The 18,419-nt window shown below is 49.4% G+C and overlaps 1 protein-coding gene and 1 non-coding gene across 2 annotated transcripts in view; both read left to right on the plus strand.

The window, feature by feature from the left end:
* LOC132583329 (immunoglobulin superfamily member 1-like) overlaps positions 1 to 11,489 on the plus strand; it is a 52,133-nt gene extending 40,644 nt beyond the window's left edge. The window contains exons 6-8 of the mRNA XM_060254993.1: positions 9,203 to 9,304; positions 10,628 to 10,665; positions 11,238 to 11,489. Of these exons, the coding sequence (XP_060110976.1) occupies positions 9,203 to 9,304; positions 10,628 to 10,665; positions 11,238 to 11,489 (392 nt within the window). The remainder of the gene's footprint in view (positions 1 to 9,202; positions 9,305 to 10,627; positions 10,666 to 11,237) is intronic.
* Positions 11,490 to 12,752: 1,263 nt separating this feature from the next.
* TRNAS-GGA (transfer RNA serine (anticodon GGA)) lies at positions 12,753 to 12,827 on the plus strand. Its single transcript has one exon. It is a non-coding gene; the product is annotated as a tRNA-Ser (tRNA).
* The last annotated feature ends 5,592 nt before the right edge of the window (positions 12,828 to 18,419 follow it).

Genomic DNA, 18,419 nt, shown 5'->3' on the forward strand with positions numbered 1-18,419 from the left:
ATGGGAGAACTGTTACTTTTGGAGGGAACTGTTACTTTTGGAGGGAAGCTGAACAAGCCAAAGCTTGTACTCCACACCAGGGTTCCAGAGAAGGCCTAAGCGTGCCCAATCAGGGGAAGGATTGAAACATAAGTAGCCAATCAACATCTAGGCTCATACTGTACCCAGATAGGCCTTTAGGGCCCTGTAAATAGCCAATCCATGTAGATAGTTAAGGACCAATCAGAAGGGGGCAAGAATTGTATAAAAGAGCGGGAAGTTTGAATAGAGCTCAGTCTCTGTGTGTGTGTTCCTGAAGTAAAGCTTGCTGAAATCACTCTCCGACTCTGGTCTCTTACTGCGCCAACCCCAGTACTTTACACTGGCGATGAGGATGGGATGCCAGTAAGAACCAGCAACAGAACCAGGAACACGGAAAGGTGGCTAAATCCAAGCCATCTGGGTCCGCACCTCCGCTCTGCGCACACCCCAGCTCGCAAGCCACCCAGACACGCTGCCAAGAATGGAGGCTCCAGCCAACCTCCTACAGCCCTTTAGCATCGATCGCCCCGAGCTGTGGGACTCGTGGGTCGAAGGCTTCCAGTCATACCTGACCTTCCGGAAGATTACAGAGACTACCATGCAGAGAGCTCTGCTTATCAGTACGTGTGGCACGGAGACCGTGGACTTAGCCAGGGCTCTTCTCCAACCCAGGAAGCTCTTAGAGACGCCGGTGGACGACATCATCAGCGCTCTGGAGAAGTATTTCCAGCCCCAGCCAACCAAGCTCACCCGGCACTGGGACTTCCGACAAAGGACACAGAAGGCAGGCGAAACCACGATGGCGTTCTTGACAAGCCTGCGCCGGGTGGCAAGCCGATGCAGTTTCGCAGACCTCAACGAAGCCCTTCTCGACCAGTTTGTATGGGGCTTGAGGGACGAAAAACTAGTACAGAAACTCCTGTCCCTCTCCGAGTGCGACCTAACAAAGGCAATCGATGTGGCCACCAGCTGGGAGAAGGGCAGATCAGCAGAGCCACGGCTGACAAGACAGGCTGCGGCACACCAGATCAACCCTGAACCATCTACAGAGGACTCAGATGAGGACAAAGCTCTACAAACCGGCTATTGTTCAGCAGGAAGGAAGACCACCCATGTCCCACAGGGCATGAGACACAAGACACTACCTGCATGTGCAAGTTGCGGGGGCCAGCACGAGCGGAAGACCTGCCGATTCCGGAATGCCACCTGTCGACTCTGCAACAAGGAAGGCCACATCGCCTGCGCCTGCAGATCCAAATCCCGAGCACGCGTCCCGCAAAGATCTGCGCACTCCAAAGGCCAGCCAGACTTCGAGACCGACGCTCTCCACGCCCACCCATACCCGGTACAGTACCTACCCTTGCCAGTCAGGCCCTCCAAAATCCGGGTCAATGTAGGGATCGGGGGGGTGCCCTGCCAAATGGAGGTGGACTCTGGGTCAGCATCATCTATTATAGCGGCAGAGACATTTTTAAAAATTCCCACCAGGCTGAGGCCTCGTCTCAGGGACCCGGGGTTTACCTTAGTGGACTTCCAGAAGAATAAGGTGCCTATCTTGGGAGTGGGCCCGGTCCCAGTCCAATACAAGGGGTTCAAGGGCCAGCTACAAGTGCTAGTGGTCAAGAACCACCTTACAAACCTTTTGGGTCTCGACTGGTTCAAGCCCCTGGGAATAGAGATCAGGGGGGTCAATAAGACTGTCGGAGTGGACTTTAACAAGGTTTGCGAAGAGTTCCCGGCCGTTTTCGATGGCACCTTGGGCTGCTACACGGGTCCCCCGGTTACACTACACCTCGACCCCACAGTGCGGCCTATTAGGCTTAAAGTGCGGCGAGTTCCATTCGCGCTCAAGCCTAAAATTGAGGAGGAACTGGATAAACTGATTGCACAGGGAATACTAGAGCCTGTCACCCACGCAACCTGGGAAACTCCCATCGTGACTCCAGTCAAGCCCAGTGGGGAGGTGCGGATTTGTGCAGACTATAAGTGCACCCTCAACAAGGCTCTTCAGGCCCACGCATACCCTGTGCCCATCGTCAGCCACGTTTTAGCCACCCTAGCCGGCGCAAAAATTTTCGGCAAGTTGGACTTGGCCCAAGCTTACCAACAGCTGCCGGTGGATGAGGCCATGGCCAACGCCCAAACAATTGTGACCCACCGGGGGGCCTTTAGAGTAAAGCGGTTGCAATTTGGCGTGAGTGTGGCTCCGGGGTTGTTCCAGGAACTCATGGACTCTCTTTTAAAAGGACTTCCCGGAGTCACTCCATTCTTCGATGATGTGCTGATCGCGGCAGCCTCGCCTGAAGAATTTGCCGCCCGCCTTAGAGGAGTCCTACAACGTTTTGAAACAGCCGGCCTCAAGGTCAAACGGGAGAAGTGCCTCCTGGGCGTGGATCGGGTGGAATTCCTGGGGTTCTCCATCAATGCCCAGGGAGTCCACCCCTCCGACACCAAGCTGCGTGCCATCAGAGATGCTCCAGCACCCACCAACAAGCAAGAACTCCAGGCCTTCCTCGGCCTCCTAAACTTTTATCATGCTTTTCTCCCCCACAAGGCAGCGGTGGCCGAACCCCTGCACCGACTTCTAGACAAGAACCGACCCTGGGCATGGGGCCGCCAGCACGCTAAAGCCTTCCAGGATATCAAGGGCCTCCTGATGTCCAACTCCGTCCTTGCCCATTTCGACGAGACCCTGCCCTTGGTCCTTGCATGCGACGCATCCCCTTATGGCGTGGGGGCAGTTCTGGGCCACCGACTCCCTGATGGGACCGAAGTCCCTATCGCGTATTACTTGCGGACCCTCTCGTCAGCGGAGCGGAACTACGCCCAAATCGACAAAGAAGGGTTGGCAGTTGTGGCCGGCGTCAAAAAATTTCATGATTACATCTACGGCCGGCCCTTTACCCTCTATACGGACCACAAACCCCTCTTGGGCCTCTTTGCATCGGACCGGCAGACCCCTCAGGTGTTGTCCCCACGGGTCCTCCGTTGGTCCATTTTTCTAGCCGGCTACACCTACACCCTAGTGCATCACCCGGGCAAGGCAATGGGCCATGCTGACGCCCTGAGCCGCTTGCCCTTGCCTGACGTGGATCCCGATCCAGCCCCGGCTCATCAGATCCTACTGATGGACATGCTTCCGGACAGGCCATTGCTCGCCCACAACGTTGCTGCCCGCTCCGCTCGTGATCCAGTCCTCTCCCGTGTCTTGGACTGGGTGGGGAGGGGGTGGCCCAAGGGCTCGACTGGGCCGGAATTTACTCCGTTTGCAGCCCGGAAAGACGAACTATCCACCCACAATGGCTGCCTACTATGGGGCAACAGAGTTGTCATCCCCAAACCCTTGCAAAACCAAGTGCTGAGAGCCCTGCACGAGGCACACCCGGGCATAGTCCGCATGAAGGCTCTCGCACGGAGCTATGTCTGGTGGCCCGGCCTCGATGCAGAAATTGAGGCTTGGGTTAAAAGGTGCCCGACATGCCAGGTGTCAAGGCCTGACCCCCCACGTGGCCCAGTGCAATCATGGGAATCCACCAAAACCCCCTGGTCAAGACTGCATATGGACTTTGCTGGCCCCTTCCATGGGCGGACTCTACTCATACTAGTGGATTCATACTCCAAGTGGTTGGAGGTGGTCCAGGTGCCCTCGCCATCATCGCAGGCGACCATCACGGCTCTGAGGGCCATCTTTGCAACCCACGGGTTGCCGGAGACCATCGTCATCGACAACGGCACAGCATTCACGTCCGCAGTGTTCCAGGACTTCTTGGCCAAGAACCTCATCAGGCACATTCGCTCTGCCCCATTTCATCCAGCCACCAACGGCCAGGCAGAGCGGATGGTGCGCATGGCAAAGGAGGCCTTGAACCGTCTGGGCCCCTCAGACTGGCCAAAAGACATGGCGTGTTTCCTAATGGCCTACCGGACCACACCTACCGCCTCCACAGGTTACAGTCCAGCAGAACTCCTCATGGGCCGCCGCATCTGCACCCTGCTGGACAAGCTGCACCCTGACCGGGCCCCAGACAGGCGACCGGCGCCGGAACACCTTAAAGCCCCCAGAGGGTTCTACCCAGGTGAGACAGTGTGGGCACGGAACTATGCCACCACTGGCCCCGCCTGGCTCCCTGGAAAGGTGGACCACGTCACCGGACCGGTCTCCTATGCAGTGACCTTGGAGGGTGGACATCTCCTGAGGCGACACATCGACCAACTCCGAGGTCGCCTGCCTGCCAGGGAGCCAAGGTCAGAGGCTCCAGATCCGGACAACGTAAGTCCCCGAGAGCCTGACACAGAACAGGGTTCCGTGGAGCCCGCTTCTGCCCAGCAGGAGGAGACCCCCGACCGCGCAGCTGAACCCAGGTCTCCCGGGGCCGCCGTCCCAGATGTCTCCAGCTCTGCAGCCGCGGAACCACCAACCGAGTCGGAACGCCCAGTTCCCGCGGAGCTCCGACGCTCGACACGAGACCGCCGCCCTCCGGCATATCTCCAGGACTATGTCACCTGATAGCTGGAACTATGGGGGGAGGGGTGTTGTGTCCTAGGCTTAAATGGGAGAACTGTTACTTTTGGAGGGAAGCTGAACAAGCCAAAGCTTGTACTCCACACCAGGGTTCCAGAGAAGGCCTAAGCGTGCCCAATCAGGGGAAGGATTGAAACATAAGTAGCCAATCAACATCTAGGCTCATACTGTACCCTGATAGGCCCTTAGGGCCCTGTAAATAGCCAATCCATGTAGATAGTTAAGAACCAATCAGAAGGGGGCAAGAATTGTATAAAAGAGCGGGAAGTTTGAATAGAGCTCAGTCTCTGTGTGTGTGTTCCTGAAATAAAGCTTGCTGAAATCACTCTCCGACTCTGGTCTCTTACTGCGCCAACCCCAGTACTTTACACATAGTATGTGTGAAGTGGGAAAGAGGATCTCAATGAAAGAGAAACTCTTACAGTTTTTAATGCTTGCTGAAAGTTTGTCAATGTTTCTGTTTTCTTCGTGGTCTTTAATTTTTGTAATCTTGCCTGAAGTCCTTGACAAAAACAGACTATGGATGAAATCATAATAAATAAAAAGCAGCTTCTTTTTGAAAATAGGCTTCCCTCAGAAAAAGAATGTGAAGGATCTCATGCAATTCTGCAGGACTTGTAAGGCAGAGATGTTCTGCCAGGCCTTTGGTTGAAAATATACAAAAAACCGAGTAGCACATACACACTATATTATTAAAGAAATACACATCAATTGCACAATAACATTCATAAGTTACAGTTCTCTTCCAAAAGTCCCAGTGCACAAAATTTATACACTCCTAAGTCTTGTGCTTGAGATGCAATCTTCAATTTTGTTGAAATAAATCATGGAGAAGAAAAAAACTTTAACAAGGGACTGGTTTCAGCCACACCTTCCTCAGTTATGAATCACAACGCAAATCACTGCATGGAGCTTCTCCAATTCCACAAAAGATCATTCACTAATTGGGACCGAGTCCTATTCTGTTAATGGGCAACGCCTCACATTGAATTCCAAAGCTGGACACAACCACAAGACTTAGGACTGTATAATTTTTGTGCACTGGGACTTTTGGAAGCAAATTGTAACTTATGAATGTTATTCTGCAATTGATGTGTATTTCTTTAATAATACAGTGTTTATGTGCTACTAGGTTTTTTGTTTTTTTTGCCATATTCTCATTGAGTATCTTCTGTATTTACCAGGCCTTTGATTGAGGGAAACAACGGTTTACCTTGGCTGGCACCTTGCTCCCTTTCTCCAACCCGCCCCCCCCCCGATGCTTCCCCCCCCACAACCCCAGTATGGTGTCCTGGTAGTCCAGAATGTGCACAAAATAATTCATCTGGAATTGTTTTGAGAATGTTAATGTTAATATATTGCACTGCTTTTAATTTATAAAATGTTTTAATCATATATTATGTACATTGCTCAGAGCCCGGCTTGCTGGGATTGGGTGATTAATCAAATCTAGATGATGATGGTGAAATAGGGTGGCCAGATCGTCCCGGTCACCCGGGAAAGTCCCGCTTCTGGCCGCAAATTCCCGCCTCCCGGGCTGGCTATACCGGGACCATTAGAGATCCCGGTTTAGCCAGCGAAAGGAGCTGGCGGGCTGCGCGCGCGGGCGGGGAAGGCGGCGAGTGAGGGAGGTAGCGTCCCTACGCGTGCGCACGGCGATTGGTGGTGGTGTGGCGGGCTCTGCGCATGCACGGGGCCAGGAGAGTGGGCGGCGTAGGGCCCGTCACACCGCCGCCAATCGCCATGCGCACGCGCAGGGACGCTCCCTCCCTCACTCGCCGCCTTCCCCGCCCGTGCGTGCGTCCCGCCGGCTCCTCTCGCTGGCGTAGGGCCCCGCCGGTGGTGGCGGAGGGGGAGGTGGCGGAGAGGCCAGCGCTGGAGGCCCGTGGGGGGAGGCGGCGGCGGCGGCGTGGCGGGAGGCCCTGGGTCAGTGGGCTCAGCCGCCGCCAGCCCCACCAGCAGCGCCGCCAGCAGCACCAGCCGCCGCTGCGCCTCCTGGCCAGCCCGCCCGCCCGGAGGGGAGGCCGCCACTCGCGCCCTGGAAGAAGGTAAGCAGGCAGGCAGGGAGGGAGGGGGCCGAAAGTGGGGGGGGCGGCTGGCGGGAGGGGGCAGCCTTCCTTCCTTCCTTCCTTCCCTCCCCCCTTCCTTCCCTCCCTCCCTCCTTCCTCCCTCCTTCCTTCCTTCCTTCCTTCCTTCCTTCCCTCCCTCCCCCCTTCCTTCCCTCCCTCCCTCCTTCCTCCTTCCTTCCTTCCTTCCTTCCTCCCTCCCTCCCTCCTTCCTTCCCTCCCTCCTTCCTTCCTTCCTTTCCTCCTTCCCTCCTTCCCTCCTTCCTTCCTTTCTTCCTTCCTCCCTCCTTCCTCGGACCCCCTCCCCCCTCGGCGGGGCAGCCGCAGCCAGGCCGCCGGCTCAAGCTCGGAGGCCGAGGCGCCCCGCCCTGCCCTCCCTGCAGGCACAGCGGCCTGGCTGCGGCCTCCCCGCCGAGGGGGGAGGGGGTCCGAGCGGCGAGGAGGCCGAGGCGCCCCGCCCTGCCCTCCCTGCAGGCCTGGAGGGAGTGGGCCGGCGGCGCCTGCGGCGGCGTGGCGGGAGGCCCAGGGTCGGTGGGCTCGGCCACCTCCTCAGCCACCGCCAGCCCCGCCAGCAGCACCAGCCGCCGCTGTGCCTCCTGGCCAGCCCGCCCGGAGGGGAGGCGGCCACCCGTGCCCTGGAAGAAGGTAAGCAGGCAGGCAGGGAGGGAGGGGGCCGAAAGCGGGGGGGCCGGCTGGCGGAAGGGGGCGGCCTTCCTTCCTTCCTCCCTCCTTCCTTCCCTCCCTTCCTTCCCTCCCTTCCTTCCCTCCCTCCTTCCTTCCTCCCTTTCTTCCTTCCTCCCTCCTTCCCTCCTTTCTTCCTTCCCTCCCTCCTTCCTTCCTTCCCTCCCTCCTTCCTTCCCTCCTTCCCTCCCTTCCCTCCCTCCCTCCTCCCTCCCTCCTTCCTTTCTTCCTTCCTCTCTTCCTTCCTCCTTCCTTCCTTCCTTCCTTCCTTCCTTCCTTCCTTCCGTGGCTCTCAAATATCCGATGTTCATGTCTTGCGGCTCTCAAACATCTGACCTTTATTCTGTGTTGCTCTTTTGTTAAGCAACTCTGGCCACCCCTGGAGTAGACAATACTGACTTTGGTGGACCCAAGCACTGATTCAGTGTAAGGGAGCTTTGTGTTTGTGTCTTCTGGTGCAATTTTGTTCTCAAATCCTGTATTTACTTCATCAGTATATGGGATAAGGCACTTTCTCAACTGTGCTGCATGATGCAGCTTATTTATTTTGTCCTGTTTGCTCTGTTGGCTCTATCTGCGCCACCTTCATCACTTTCGGGGTGTGGATCCCCCAGTGGGGTGGGCTCCCGACTCCCTCTGCCGGCTGTTTCTGATAGCCCTGCGCCCCCTCTTTCATTTGATATGTGTCCCGTGCGGGTGCCACCCTCCCGCCGGGAGATGCCGCAAAATGAGCCCCCTTGAGGCTTATGGCGGCAGGGCTCGGGGGAAGCGAGCTAGACTGCTGTTCTTTTGAGGGGTTATAGAGTGTTTCGAGCCCGTCCCTGTGGCATCGGTCCCATCATTGTGGGACCCAGGGGGCCGGTGCAGCGACCCGCTGAAGCAGCCTGTTGGTCACTTTCGGGTTCCTGTCCTGCATCTCGACCTGTGTTATTAGTGACAGGCTGCTTTGGTTCCCCCGAGCCCTGCCGCCATAAGCCTCAAGGGGGCTCATTTTGCGGCATCTCCCGGCGGGAGGGTGGCACCCGCACGGGACACATATCAAATGAAAGAGGGGGCGCAGGGCTATCAGAAACAGCTGGCGGAGGGAGTCGGGAGACCACCCCACTGGGGGATCCACACCCCAAAAGTGATGAAGGTGGCGCAGATAGAGCAAACAGGACAAAATAAATAGGCTGCATTATGCAGCACAGTCTCACTGGAATCTCACTGGAATCTGACTGGCTTCTCAGCGTGGAACCCGTTCTCTCTAGTCTTCTCACTTTGAAAAAAGTAAAAAAAGAGTTTTATTTAACTTTATTTCCCCCTTTCCCTCTCTATAAATAATCTTGGTGTTTCCGGTGGTGATATTTGGGGGATTTTTGGGGACGTCACAGGAAGTGCTGTGAAGTCACTTCCTGTTTCCGGCAGTGGCATTTGGGGGAAATGATGTCATTTGGGGGAAATGATGTCACAGGAAGTGATGTCACTTCCTGCTTCCGGCAGGTGGCGCGGGGGAAATGATGTCTCTTCCTGCTTCCGGCAGGTGGCGCAGGGGAAATGATGTCACAGGAAGTGACGTCACTTCCTGTTTCCGGCGGCGCGCACACACACATTCCTTCCCCCCTCAAGGTGTCCCTGGCTGGCTTGCAGATATTATAGCCACCCTAATGGTGATGATGATGAGGGCAGAGAGAAGACTCATTCCAGACTGCTGTATTTGCTGTTTATGTGTTTATATATTTTATTTTCTTAAATATTTTATAGATGTATTTGTATTTAAAATGATACTTTGATGTCTGGGAATATTCCCCTTGTTGGGAATCCTTAGTTGGGATGAAAAGTGGCGTACAAAAGTATTAAATAAATCGCAAATAAATTATCTTTTGTATGTAACTGGATAAACGTCTAACTCAAGATGTCCTTGATTTTTCAGGTGAATCCTCAATTGTCATATTGGCCAGCTGTGTTGTGGGCCTTTTCCTGGTTCTCTTCTTCTTCTTGCTTGCCATTGTATGGTACAAAAGAAGAAGAAAGTGTGAGTTGATAGATGGCTTAAAATACATGAAATGGCAGTGCACAGCATGTAACATAGCTTCAGGAAGGCAGCTGGGTTGGTCTGTAGAAGAAGAGCTTGATTTAAATCCAGGAGCACCTGAGAGACCTGCAAGGTTTTGGTGAAATAAGTTTTCAAGAGTCAAAGCTCCCTTTGTCAGATGTTAACTTGTATTGAATAAATTAAGTGGTCCATCTGGCATAATATTGTCTGCTCTAACTGGGAGTGGCCATCAGGGTTTCAGTCAAAGAACAACCTTTCCCAGGGCTTTTTTTGAACAGGAATGCAGTTCTGGCTAGCTTGGGCAAGGCTCTGTCTCCACTGTACTGTTCTGTGTCAATATGCGAAAAGTAACCTACTGAACAGGCAATATCACATCTGGTGATGTCAGGGGTGTGTGGCCTAATATGCAAATGAGTTCCTGCTGGACTTTTTCTACAAAAAAAGCCCTGATCTTTCCCATCATCTGCTATCTAACATCCTTTGCCTGGATATGTCAAGATCAGCCTTCTGCTTGCAAAGTATGTGTTCTAACACTGAGACCCATGTCCATGCATCTATGACTGGCAGCTAGGGCCGGCCCTAGACTGGCACCTGAGGCAAGGCTAACTTTTGACATTTCCCCTCCACACACACGCTGATAACGTCACCGAGTCACATGGGGGCACCAGAAGGCTAGTGCTCTAGGCAATTGCCTAGTTTGTCTAGTGGCAGGGACGGCCCTGCTGGCAGCAGCAATTCAGAGACAGACGAAGGCCTTTCCCACCCTTTACCTAGAGATGCCAAGACTGCACCTAGCATCTTTAATATACAGTACTTGTGTGCCACCAGTGAGCTACAACCCTCCCCTTGAACTGGCACTAACTCAGGTTTCACAGGCAAAGTATTGGCTTAAATGCTTCCACCATGTGAAGCCCAGTGTCGAGATTTTAACATGATGGAGAGAAAAGTCTTTTTTTTTTCTTCCCCCAAACAAAGGCAAATAGACATTTGGGGAAATTGCAAAAGCTGGATCATCAGGAATTGAAAGCTGTCAGAGAGTTTCAGTCTCCTGCAGATTTCCTTGCCCCTCCCTGAGTAGGAGAAGCAGAACTATGGGAAATAATCAGGCATGAATTTATCTCTGTGGGGAATGCAGTATAGAATTGGAGTTAATTTTTCTAGTCCAAGTAATCTTGAGCATGGCAGATATTAAGCAGGTTATCTCCTCCAAGGATTTAGAATACACAGGAAGAGAGTAGTGTGGGCAATTCTCATTTGCAACAGATTGACTGAAAACCCTCATGAACTCTTTCTGATCTACAGGCTCCACTGCCAATGAAGAAAACCAACCAGTGACAAGGGTAAGTGACCTACCACTCTGTTAATGACTGGGAATGTCCTGCCAAAGTTTTATCCCTCAGATTTTAATGAATACATGTGACAATGGGTGAACTCTCACCAGCCCAACATAAAGGACAGTTGATAAAAACACTAAAAGGTTGGACTCACACACTGCCTGAACTGGTGGTATTAAACTGAAGGCCATTACTGGTAATTATGTTGTATGTTTATTGAATGGGACCCAACTCTTCCCTGTTATTTTGATGGCAATGCCCATCTTTTGCCTAGCATTAATTTAATAACAGAATTGCCAGTGTGAAGTGTTTTAAGATGGTACCCTTTCAGGATAGCAGTTATGATACAGCCACATATATGATCCTATTTGGCAACTCAAGCTACTTTGAAAGAGGACAGGGGGCCGTGTGCTAACCTCAAGTTGATCTGTAGGCAACCCCAGATGCCAGTCACTCTCATTCTGAAGCTGCCTTCTAGAATTATTTTATTGGAGCCTCCTCATTTCTTTTCTATTCAACTGTACTGGGTGATGTCATGGCAGAAATGTACTTTAAATCTCTCTTCCCTCCCCTACCAGCCCCTGAAATGTGAAGCCAGTACAGACTATGATGGAGTAACCTCTGGAGTGGAACAGGATGAATTCACCAATGGAACTGACAATGACGGCTTAACCTATGTTGTACTGAACCATCAGCCCCCGAAAAGCAAGGAGGTGGCCATTCCTGGGAACCCCTCTGAATCATGCATTTATGCCTCAGTTGCCAAAGACAGAGCCAGCGGAAAAAACCATTGCAGTCCAGCGGCCCATGAAAATGCTAAAGCAGTGTAAAAGCAGGCTAAATAGAGCAGAAGGGAGGAGACAGAGGCTCAAGTGCCCTGCTTCAGGTTGGCAATGCCAGGTGTCAGTCGCCCCTTTTCTGAGGCTACTTTTCAAAGTCTTTGCTTATTTAGGCATTCTCATTTGTTTCCATTGCAACTGCACAGGAGGAAGTCATGGCAAGCCTTTTCCCCCTGTAGTTTCGGGAACCTGATGCCAGAACAGACCCTACTGGAATCACTTATGCTGTACTGAAACAATGCTTACTGGGAATCAAGTGGGCAACCATTCCTGACAGGGCTCCTCTGTCTTGTCTCTATGCATCAGTGGCCAAAGACAGAGTTTGGGAGCACCAAAAGGCAGGACTCCTCAGAGTCCTGTGTCCCTTGAGTACTCTGAGTTCCATGGACACCCACCCACCCCACCCATAACTATGTGCAGCAGCTAAGTAACTACATAGAACAGCATTTGGGTAAACCGGATGGCTCATGGAGTCAGAAGCCCCAAAGACTACCAAAGGCATTCCAGTGGCCAGATAACAATAGCTGCTGTCACTATTGACATTATCAATTAATAATAATCAGGGCTTTTTTTTTTTAGCAGGAATGCACAGGAACGCAGTTCCGGCTGGCTTGGTGTCAGGGGGTGTGGCCTAATATGCAAATGAGTTCCCGGTAGGGTTTTTTCTTCCAAAAAAAGCCCTGTGCAAAACAGTGGTGACATCAGGAGGTGTGGGCTAATATGCAAATTAGTTCCTGCTGGACTTTTTATACTAAAAAGCCATAATAATAATAATAATAATAATAATAATAATAATAATAATAATAATAAAAATAAAATGCTATTGACTTCGGCGGCTACATGGTGGCTGTGTATGTCATACCTAAGGGATGCTTATTTAACCTTTATTTCTTCCACATAAGATATACTTGGACAAATCAAATTTAAGTAAAAATACTTTATATCGGAAGAAAGCTACAGCTGAGTTTTTAGGGAGAGAACTCTTCCGCAGCACCATCCAATGGATTATTTAGGAGTCTATGCACCCTTTATATAAAAACAGAAGCTTGGTACTCAGGTTATTTCAAACATATAGCAGGGAAGGGAACAGGATTGTACACAGGCTGCCCAGTTCCCGACCTCCAGATCTTTAGCTGAGTGCCTTCATAAGGCCTACAAGCATACTGTTGAATGTACATGGTGCTTATGCCACAGGACGGCCAACCCTAGAAAAGTAGGATTCCTGATCATGCAGAGAGATGATGTGTACAAGGGGGAGGGATGGTGGCTCAGTGGTAGAGCATCTGCTTGGAAAGCAGAAGGTCCCAGGTTCAATCCCTGGCATCTCCAAAAAAGGGTCCAGGCAAATAGGTGTGAAAAACCTCAGCTTGAGACCCTGGAGAGCTGCTGCCAGTCTGGGAAGACAATACTGACTTTGATGGACCAAAGGTCTGATTCAGTATAAGGCAGCTTCATATGTTCCTATGTGTGCACCAGTGTTGCCTTTAAGCTGAGTTAGTGTGAGCTAGCTCACTGATTTTTAGCATCCAGCTCACAGATTTTTGTCTTAGCTCAGGAAGGATGACCCCAGACCACAATAATTTATGCACTAGCTCACAACTTGAATGCCAATAGCTCACAACTTGAATGCCAGTAACTCACAAAGTAGAATTTTTGCTCACAAGACTCTGCAGCTTAGAGGGAACATTGGTGTGCACATAAGCTGTGTGCAGGCAGTTGGGTGAAGGCATGGATGTTGCAATAGTACAGGGGACCTACATTTCCACCCACCCACCCCCATAAATTTATGCCTAGGGCTTGAGAGGTTCAGAACTAAACACCTGAAGGAACATCAGAAATCTCTCTCTTAAAATACTCAAGGAAGGTGTCATGGGGGATTGCCATAAGAGAACATAAGAGAAGCCATGTTGGATCAGGCCAATGGCCCATCCAGTCCAACACTCTGTGTCACACAGTGGCCAAAAAAATTATATATACACACATATATATATACACACTGTGGCTAATATCCACTGATGGACCTCTGCTCCATATTTTTATCTAATCCCCTCTTAAAGCTGGCTATGCTTGTAGCTGCCACCACCTCCTGTGGCAGTGAATTCCACATGTTAATCACCCTTTGGGTGAAGAAGTACCTCCTTTTATCCGTTCTAACCCAACTGCTCAGCAATTTCATCGAATGCCCACGAGTTCTTGCATTGTGAGAAAGGGAGAAAAGTACTTCTTTCTCTACCTTCTCCATCCCATGTTATCTTGTAAACCTCTATCATGTCACCCCGCAGTCGACGTTTCTCATTTAACACAAGCTGAGAGTGACCTCTAGTGGGAACATTTGAGGATACTTTTCAAGGGCAGGATTGTGTTGTGTACTAACTGTGATATGGATGTTTTTCAAACTTTACTGAGTGGTTTCTGTATGTCTCAAGCTCAGTGGCCAAACCAGACCACTTCCCCTTGTAGCTGTTCTAAAACAGCCCCTACTAAGGGAGTTGAAGGGCAAAGGAAGGAATACTTGTCCTCCACCTTCAGTAAAGCAGATCCTCCAAATTCAGGTTGGTGACAGTCACCTACCTCGCCTGCCCAAAGGTTAAGTGGGCTGGGGGAAGGAAGCAGAAAAGGGGGCATGGAAGGGGAAAGTGGCTCTATGGCTGATTCCTCCCAATCAGGGGTTTCCTGCTTCTGTGACAAATTTGTACCACGAGGGATATTGGCCAAGGACAATGCTTAGTTGATTATGTAATACATTTTACCACCATAATTATTAAAACAATGTTTGACTTGGTGAGTTCTTTGGGGCAGTTTTATTATGTGCCTTTTGCTTTCAATTCCATTTGGAAACGATGACAAATAAATATCATGTATAACAGGAGCTGGCTCATGTTTCTGTTGGCAGCAATGTTTCACTCCATCAGCTTTGGGCTTTAGTGTTGTACAAACTTCAGTCATCTTTTCCATCAATCAGTCTTTACTATGAGAAATAGATGGGGATGTGGTGGCCAGACACAAATGGAAATGGTGAGGCTCTTGTGCAGAACAGACTTCAGCAAATGCAGCATTTCTACCAACCAAAAAATCCCTCCATCATCACCACAGTTAAAAGAACAGATGTCTGTTCTCCTTTGCATTTCATCTCTCAGATGGCGGATTGCATAATGACTTGAGAAAAATCAAAGTGAGGTCAAGATCCAGAGCTTTTGGTTCTCTTGAAACACCTCCTGAGGCAGCTTTTCTAATCTAGGCAATTAAAATGCCACAGTGAACAATATTAAATGGAAGGCATTCATCTTAACTGAAGGCATCGGTTAGGGTTGCCAGCCCCCAGGTGGTAGTTGGAGATCTCTCGCTATTACAACTGCTCTCCAGAGATCACCTGGAAAAAATGGCTGCTTTGGAGGGTGGACTCTATGGCATTATACCCCACTGAAGTCCCTCCCCTCCCCAAAACCCACCCTCTTCAGGCTGCACCCCCAAATCTCCAAGTATTTCCCAACCCAGAGCTGACAGCCCTATCACTGCAGTAGTGTGTGGTCACCTAAACAAAGTGAGGAATTCTCCAGCAATTCTCTAGGGACACAGGGCTTTTCTACTGTACAGTTTGGCTTTTCAAAGGCATCATTCCCCCCTCACACACACATGCAGTATCATTTGCCAATTGTTGTTGGCAAACTATTCAAATTGCCAATAGTTGTTGGCAAAAAACCCAAGGGTTTTTTTTAATTTTCAGTTCCCCCATCATAAATAGATCTGCTGATGCTGTTGAGTCACCCACTTCCCTCACTGTCCTTGGGCTCCTACTTCTCAGAAAACCAAAACTGTATTCAAAGGCAGCAGAATAACTAAGGTTGCCAATCCCCAGTTGGGGGCAGGGGATTCCCTGGTTTGGAGGCCTTCTCCCCGCTTCAGGTTTAGCAGAAAGTGGGGGGATGTCCACTGGGCACTCCATTATACCCTATGGAGACCAGTCCCCATAATATATATTGGAGAATCGAACTGTGGGTATCTGGGGCTCATGGGGGGGCTGTTTTTTGAGGTAGGTGCACCAAATTTTCAGCATAACATCTGTTGCCTCTCTTCAAACCCTCCCCCCAACATTTCAAAAAGACTGGATCAGGGAGTTCAATTCTATGAGCCCCCAAGAAAGGTGCCCCTCTCCTCCATTATTTCCAAAGGAGGGGCACCTTTTTAAAAGGAACATGGTCAGACGTGATGGCCAGAACTCCCTTCGGAGTTCAATTGTGATGGGCCCAAGCATGCTCCTGGCTTCACCCCAAAGTCCCCATATATTTTCTGAGACAGATCTGGAAACCCTAAGAATAACAATCAGATTGCAAGATTTAACCAGTACTTCCAAGTGGCAGAGCATTCCAAGTGATTCAGAGCATTCCTGGTGTTCAGGCTGGTGCTTGAAGAGTCAGTTTCTGAATGCACACCCTGACTCATTTTGGAAATTTATCCCTGCACAAGAAGGGTGATGTCTGGATAAGATGGGGCAGGGGCATAATGCAGGGGAAGAGAGACCTATGACACAAGGCTAGAAGAATACAGTACGTACATCGCATCATCAAACAGAAATCAAAAAGTGACAGCTGCCCCTCCCCCACAATTTCCTCATTAAAAAAGAAATCAAAAAGGGGACAAACTGCCCCAGACCACACTTTCCTCATTAAACAGAATATATATACATACATTTATACATCCACAGTAAAAAGTATATTTTAGAATCCTTGTACAATCAATGCAAAAAGCATTTTTTCCTGTTCTTATGGTCTGTGATTTAAAATAGCTTTTCCACCAAATTTACGTATGGGCTAATTGTGAGAGAAAAGTATTTGACCTGCAAGGTCAATGCTCTAGGTCAAGGGTTTTATGGCTGTGAAATGTATATCTCGCAGACGTGGGAGGATATTCACCCTGTGAGAGAGAGCATGAATCTTAGCAAATTATTTAATGCTGACACAGTTTAGACCTGGACAAAATAAACAGATGAAATTAGGTTCTCACGCAATAAATTTCCAGAGCTTACAGAATGCTTCTTCATATAGGAGACATTATTCTTCCAAACAACATAGTTTAAAAGAAAAAAAACACTTTAAATTGCTTCCAGAAAACAAGTTAAATACAGAAATTAACTAAATACAAGAAATTGTATATGTATTTTAAGTCTAAATTTCCCTTTATGTTCATCCTACAGCAAGTGAAATAGGCAGAAATAAGTTCTACATGCCCTGTTAAATGTGCATTCACCCCATGTTCCCCAAGTATTGTTGACAACACAAATATTTACTGCCAACTTTGGTGATTTTTGATATGGTTCCACCAAGATCAGGATCTGAGCCTTTAATTGTATTCAAGTAGGCATTCATTTGCTTTTGATGGAACTCTTAACATCAGAAGATCTGGGGCTTTGTGCTGAGCCATGCAGCTCACTTAATATCTTGGCACACAATACAACTTTTTTCCATCGTCAGCATCCTCCACCTGTTAGCACTCCAAGGAGCTGTCTGGGGGTTACTTGAGCAATGAACAGGTTGCCTAAGATTCTATAAGAAAAAGAAGAGCTTATCGTTGCTGCTTTAGGGAGAAGAGGGGGTTGTGGGTCACGGGCAGCCTAGGAACTGATCTCCTTGATGAACCAAGGGTGCAGAGAGAGGAGCGAATTCCACATTTTAATCACTCTCTGTGTAAAATAGTATTTCCTTTTGTCCACCCTGAATATGCTATCAGCCTCGTTGTATTGAGTTCTAGTATTTTGAAAGGGAGAAAAAGTTCTGTTTGTCAACTCTCTCCACCCCGTGCATAATTTTATAAACCTCTATCTTGACCCCCTCCCCCACTTAGCCATCTCTTTTCTAAACTGAAAAGTCACTCATCAGCCTTTCCTCGTAGGGAAGGTGCTCCAATCCAACCCCTCCCCCCCCCCCCTTAATCAACTTTGTTGCTCTTCTCTGTACTTTTTTCTAGCTCTGCAATGTCCTTTTGGAGATACGGTGACCAGAATTGTACACACTATTCCAAACAAGGCGGCGATATAGATCTATACAGGGGCATTACAATATCGGCTGTTTTATTCTCAATCCCGTTCCCAAGAATACCTACCACAGACTTTGCCTTTTTCATTGCTGCAGCACACCTGGTTGACACTTTCACCGAACTATCCACGACACACTTGGGATTTCCCCCCTCTCAGTCACAGCAAGTTCTATCCCTATTAGCTTATGCTTGAAGTGGGGATTTTTTGTCCCACTGTGCCATCACCTTACACTTACCAGCACCGAATTTAATTTGCCACATACCACACCCCTACTTCCTAATCATTTATGAATAAATGAAATAGTCTTGCCCCCCCCCCCATACCAATTCTTGTCGGACCCCGCTGCTTACTTCCCTCCACTGTGAGAATTGTCCTCTGATTCCTACTCTTTACTTCCTGTCATTGAACCAGTTTTTAAACAGAAAGAGAACCCATCCTCTTATCCCATGACTGCTAATTTTACTCAGGAATCTCTGACGAGTCTTTCTCAATGAACTCCAAAAGGTTGGTGAGGCAGGACTTCCCTTTGCAGAAGCCATACGGGTGAAGATTTAAAAAACAAAACAAAGAAACCTGGCACGATTGTGATCCGAGGGTGGAAAATGTTTTTGTTTCAATCAATTTTATTAGTAACACATCGCAATAAATTTCAATTTCTTACATCATTAATAATTACTTTTTATCTATCCCATATATTACTTTCTACCCACTCCTCACCCTGTTACTTGACACCCGCAGGTGTTATATACGTAAAATCTTAATATTAAAGGTACCCTTAATTAATAAGAACCAGAATTAATATCCTCCTCCCTCTTGTACTTAGTCATTATCAAAAAATTGTTCAATGCCCTTTTATTTTCCACTCTTTTTCTACGTATCTCCTGAACTTT

Source organism: Heteronotia binoei, chromosome 15 (assembly GCF_032191835.1).
Source record: "Heteronotia binoei isolate CCM8104 ecotype False Entrance Well chromosome 15, APGP_CSIRO_Hbin_v1, whole genome shotgun sequence".
Classification (NCBI taxonomy): Eukaryota; Metazoa; Chordata; class Lepidosauria; order Squamata; family Gekkonidae; genus Heteronotia; species Heteronotia binoei.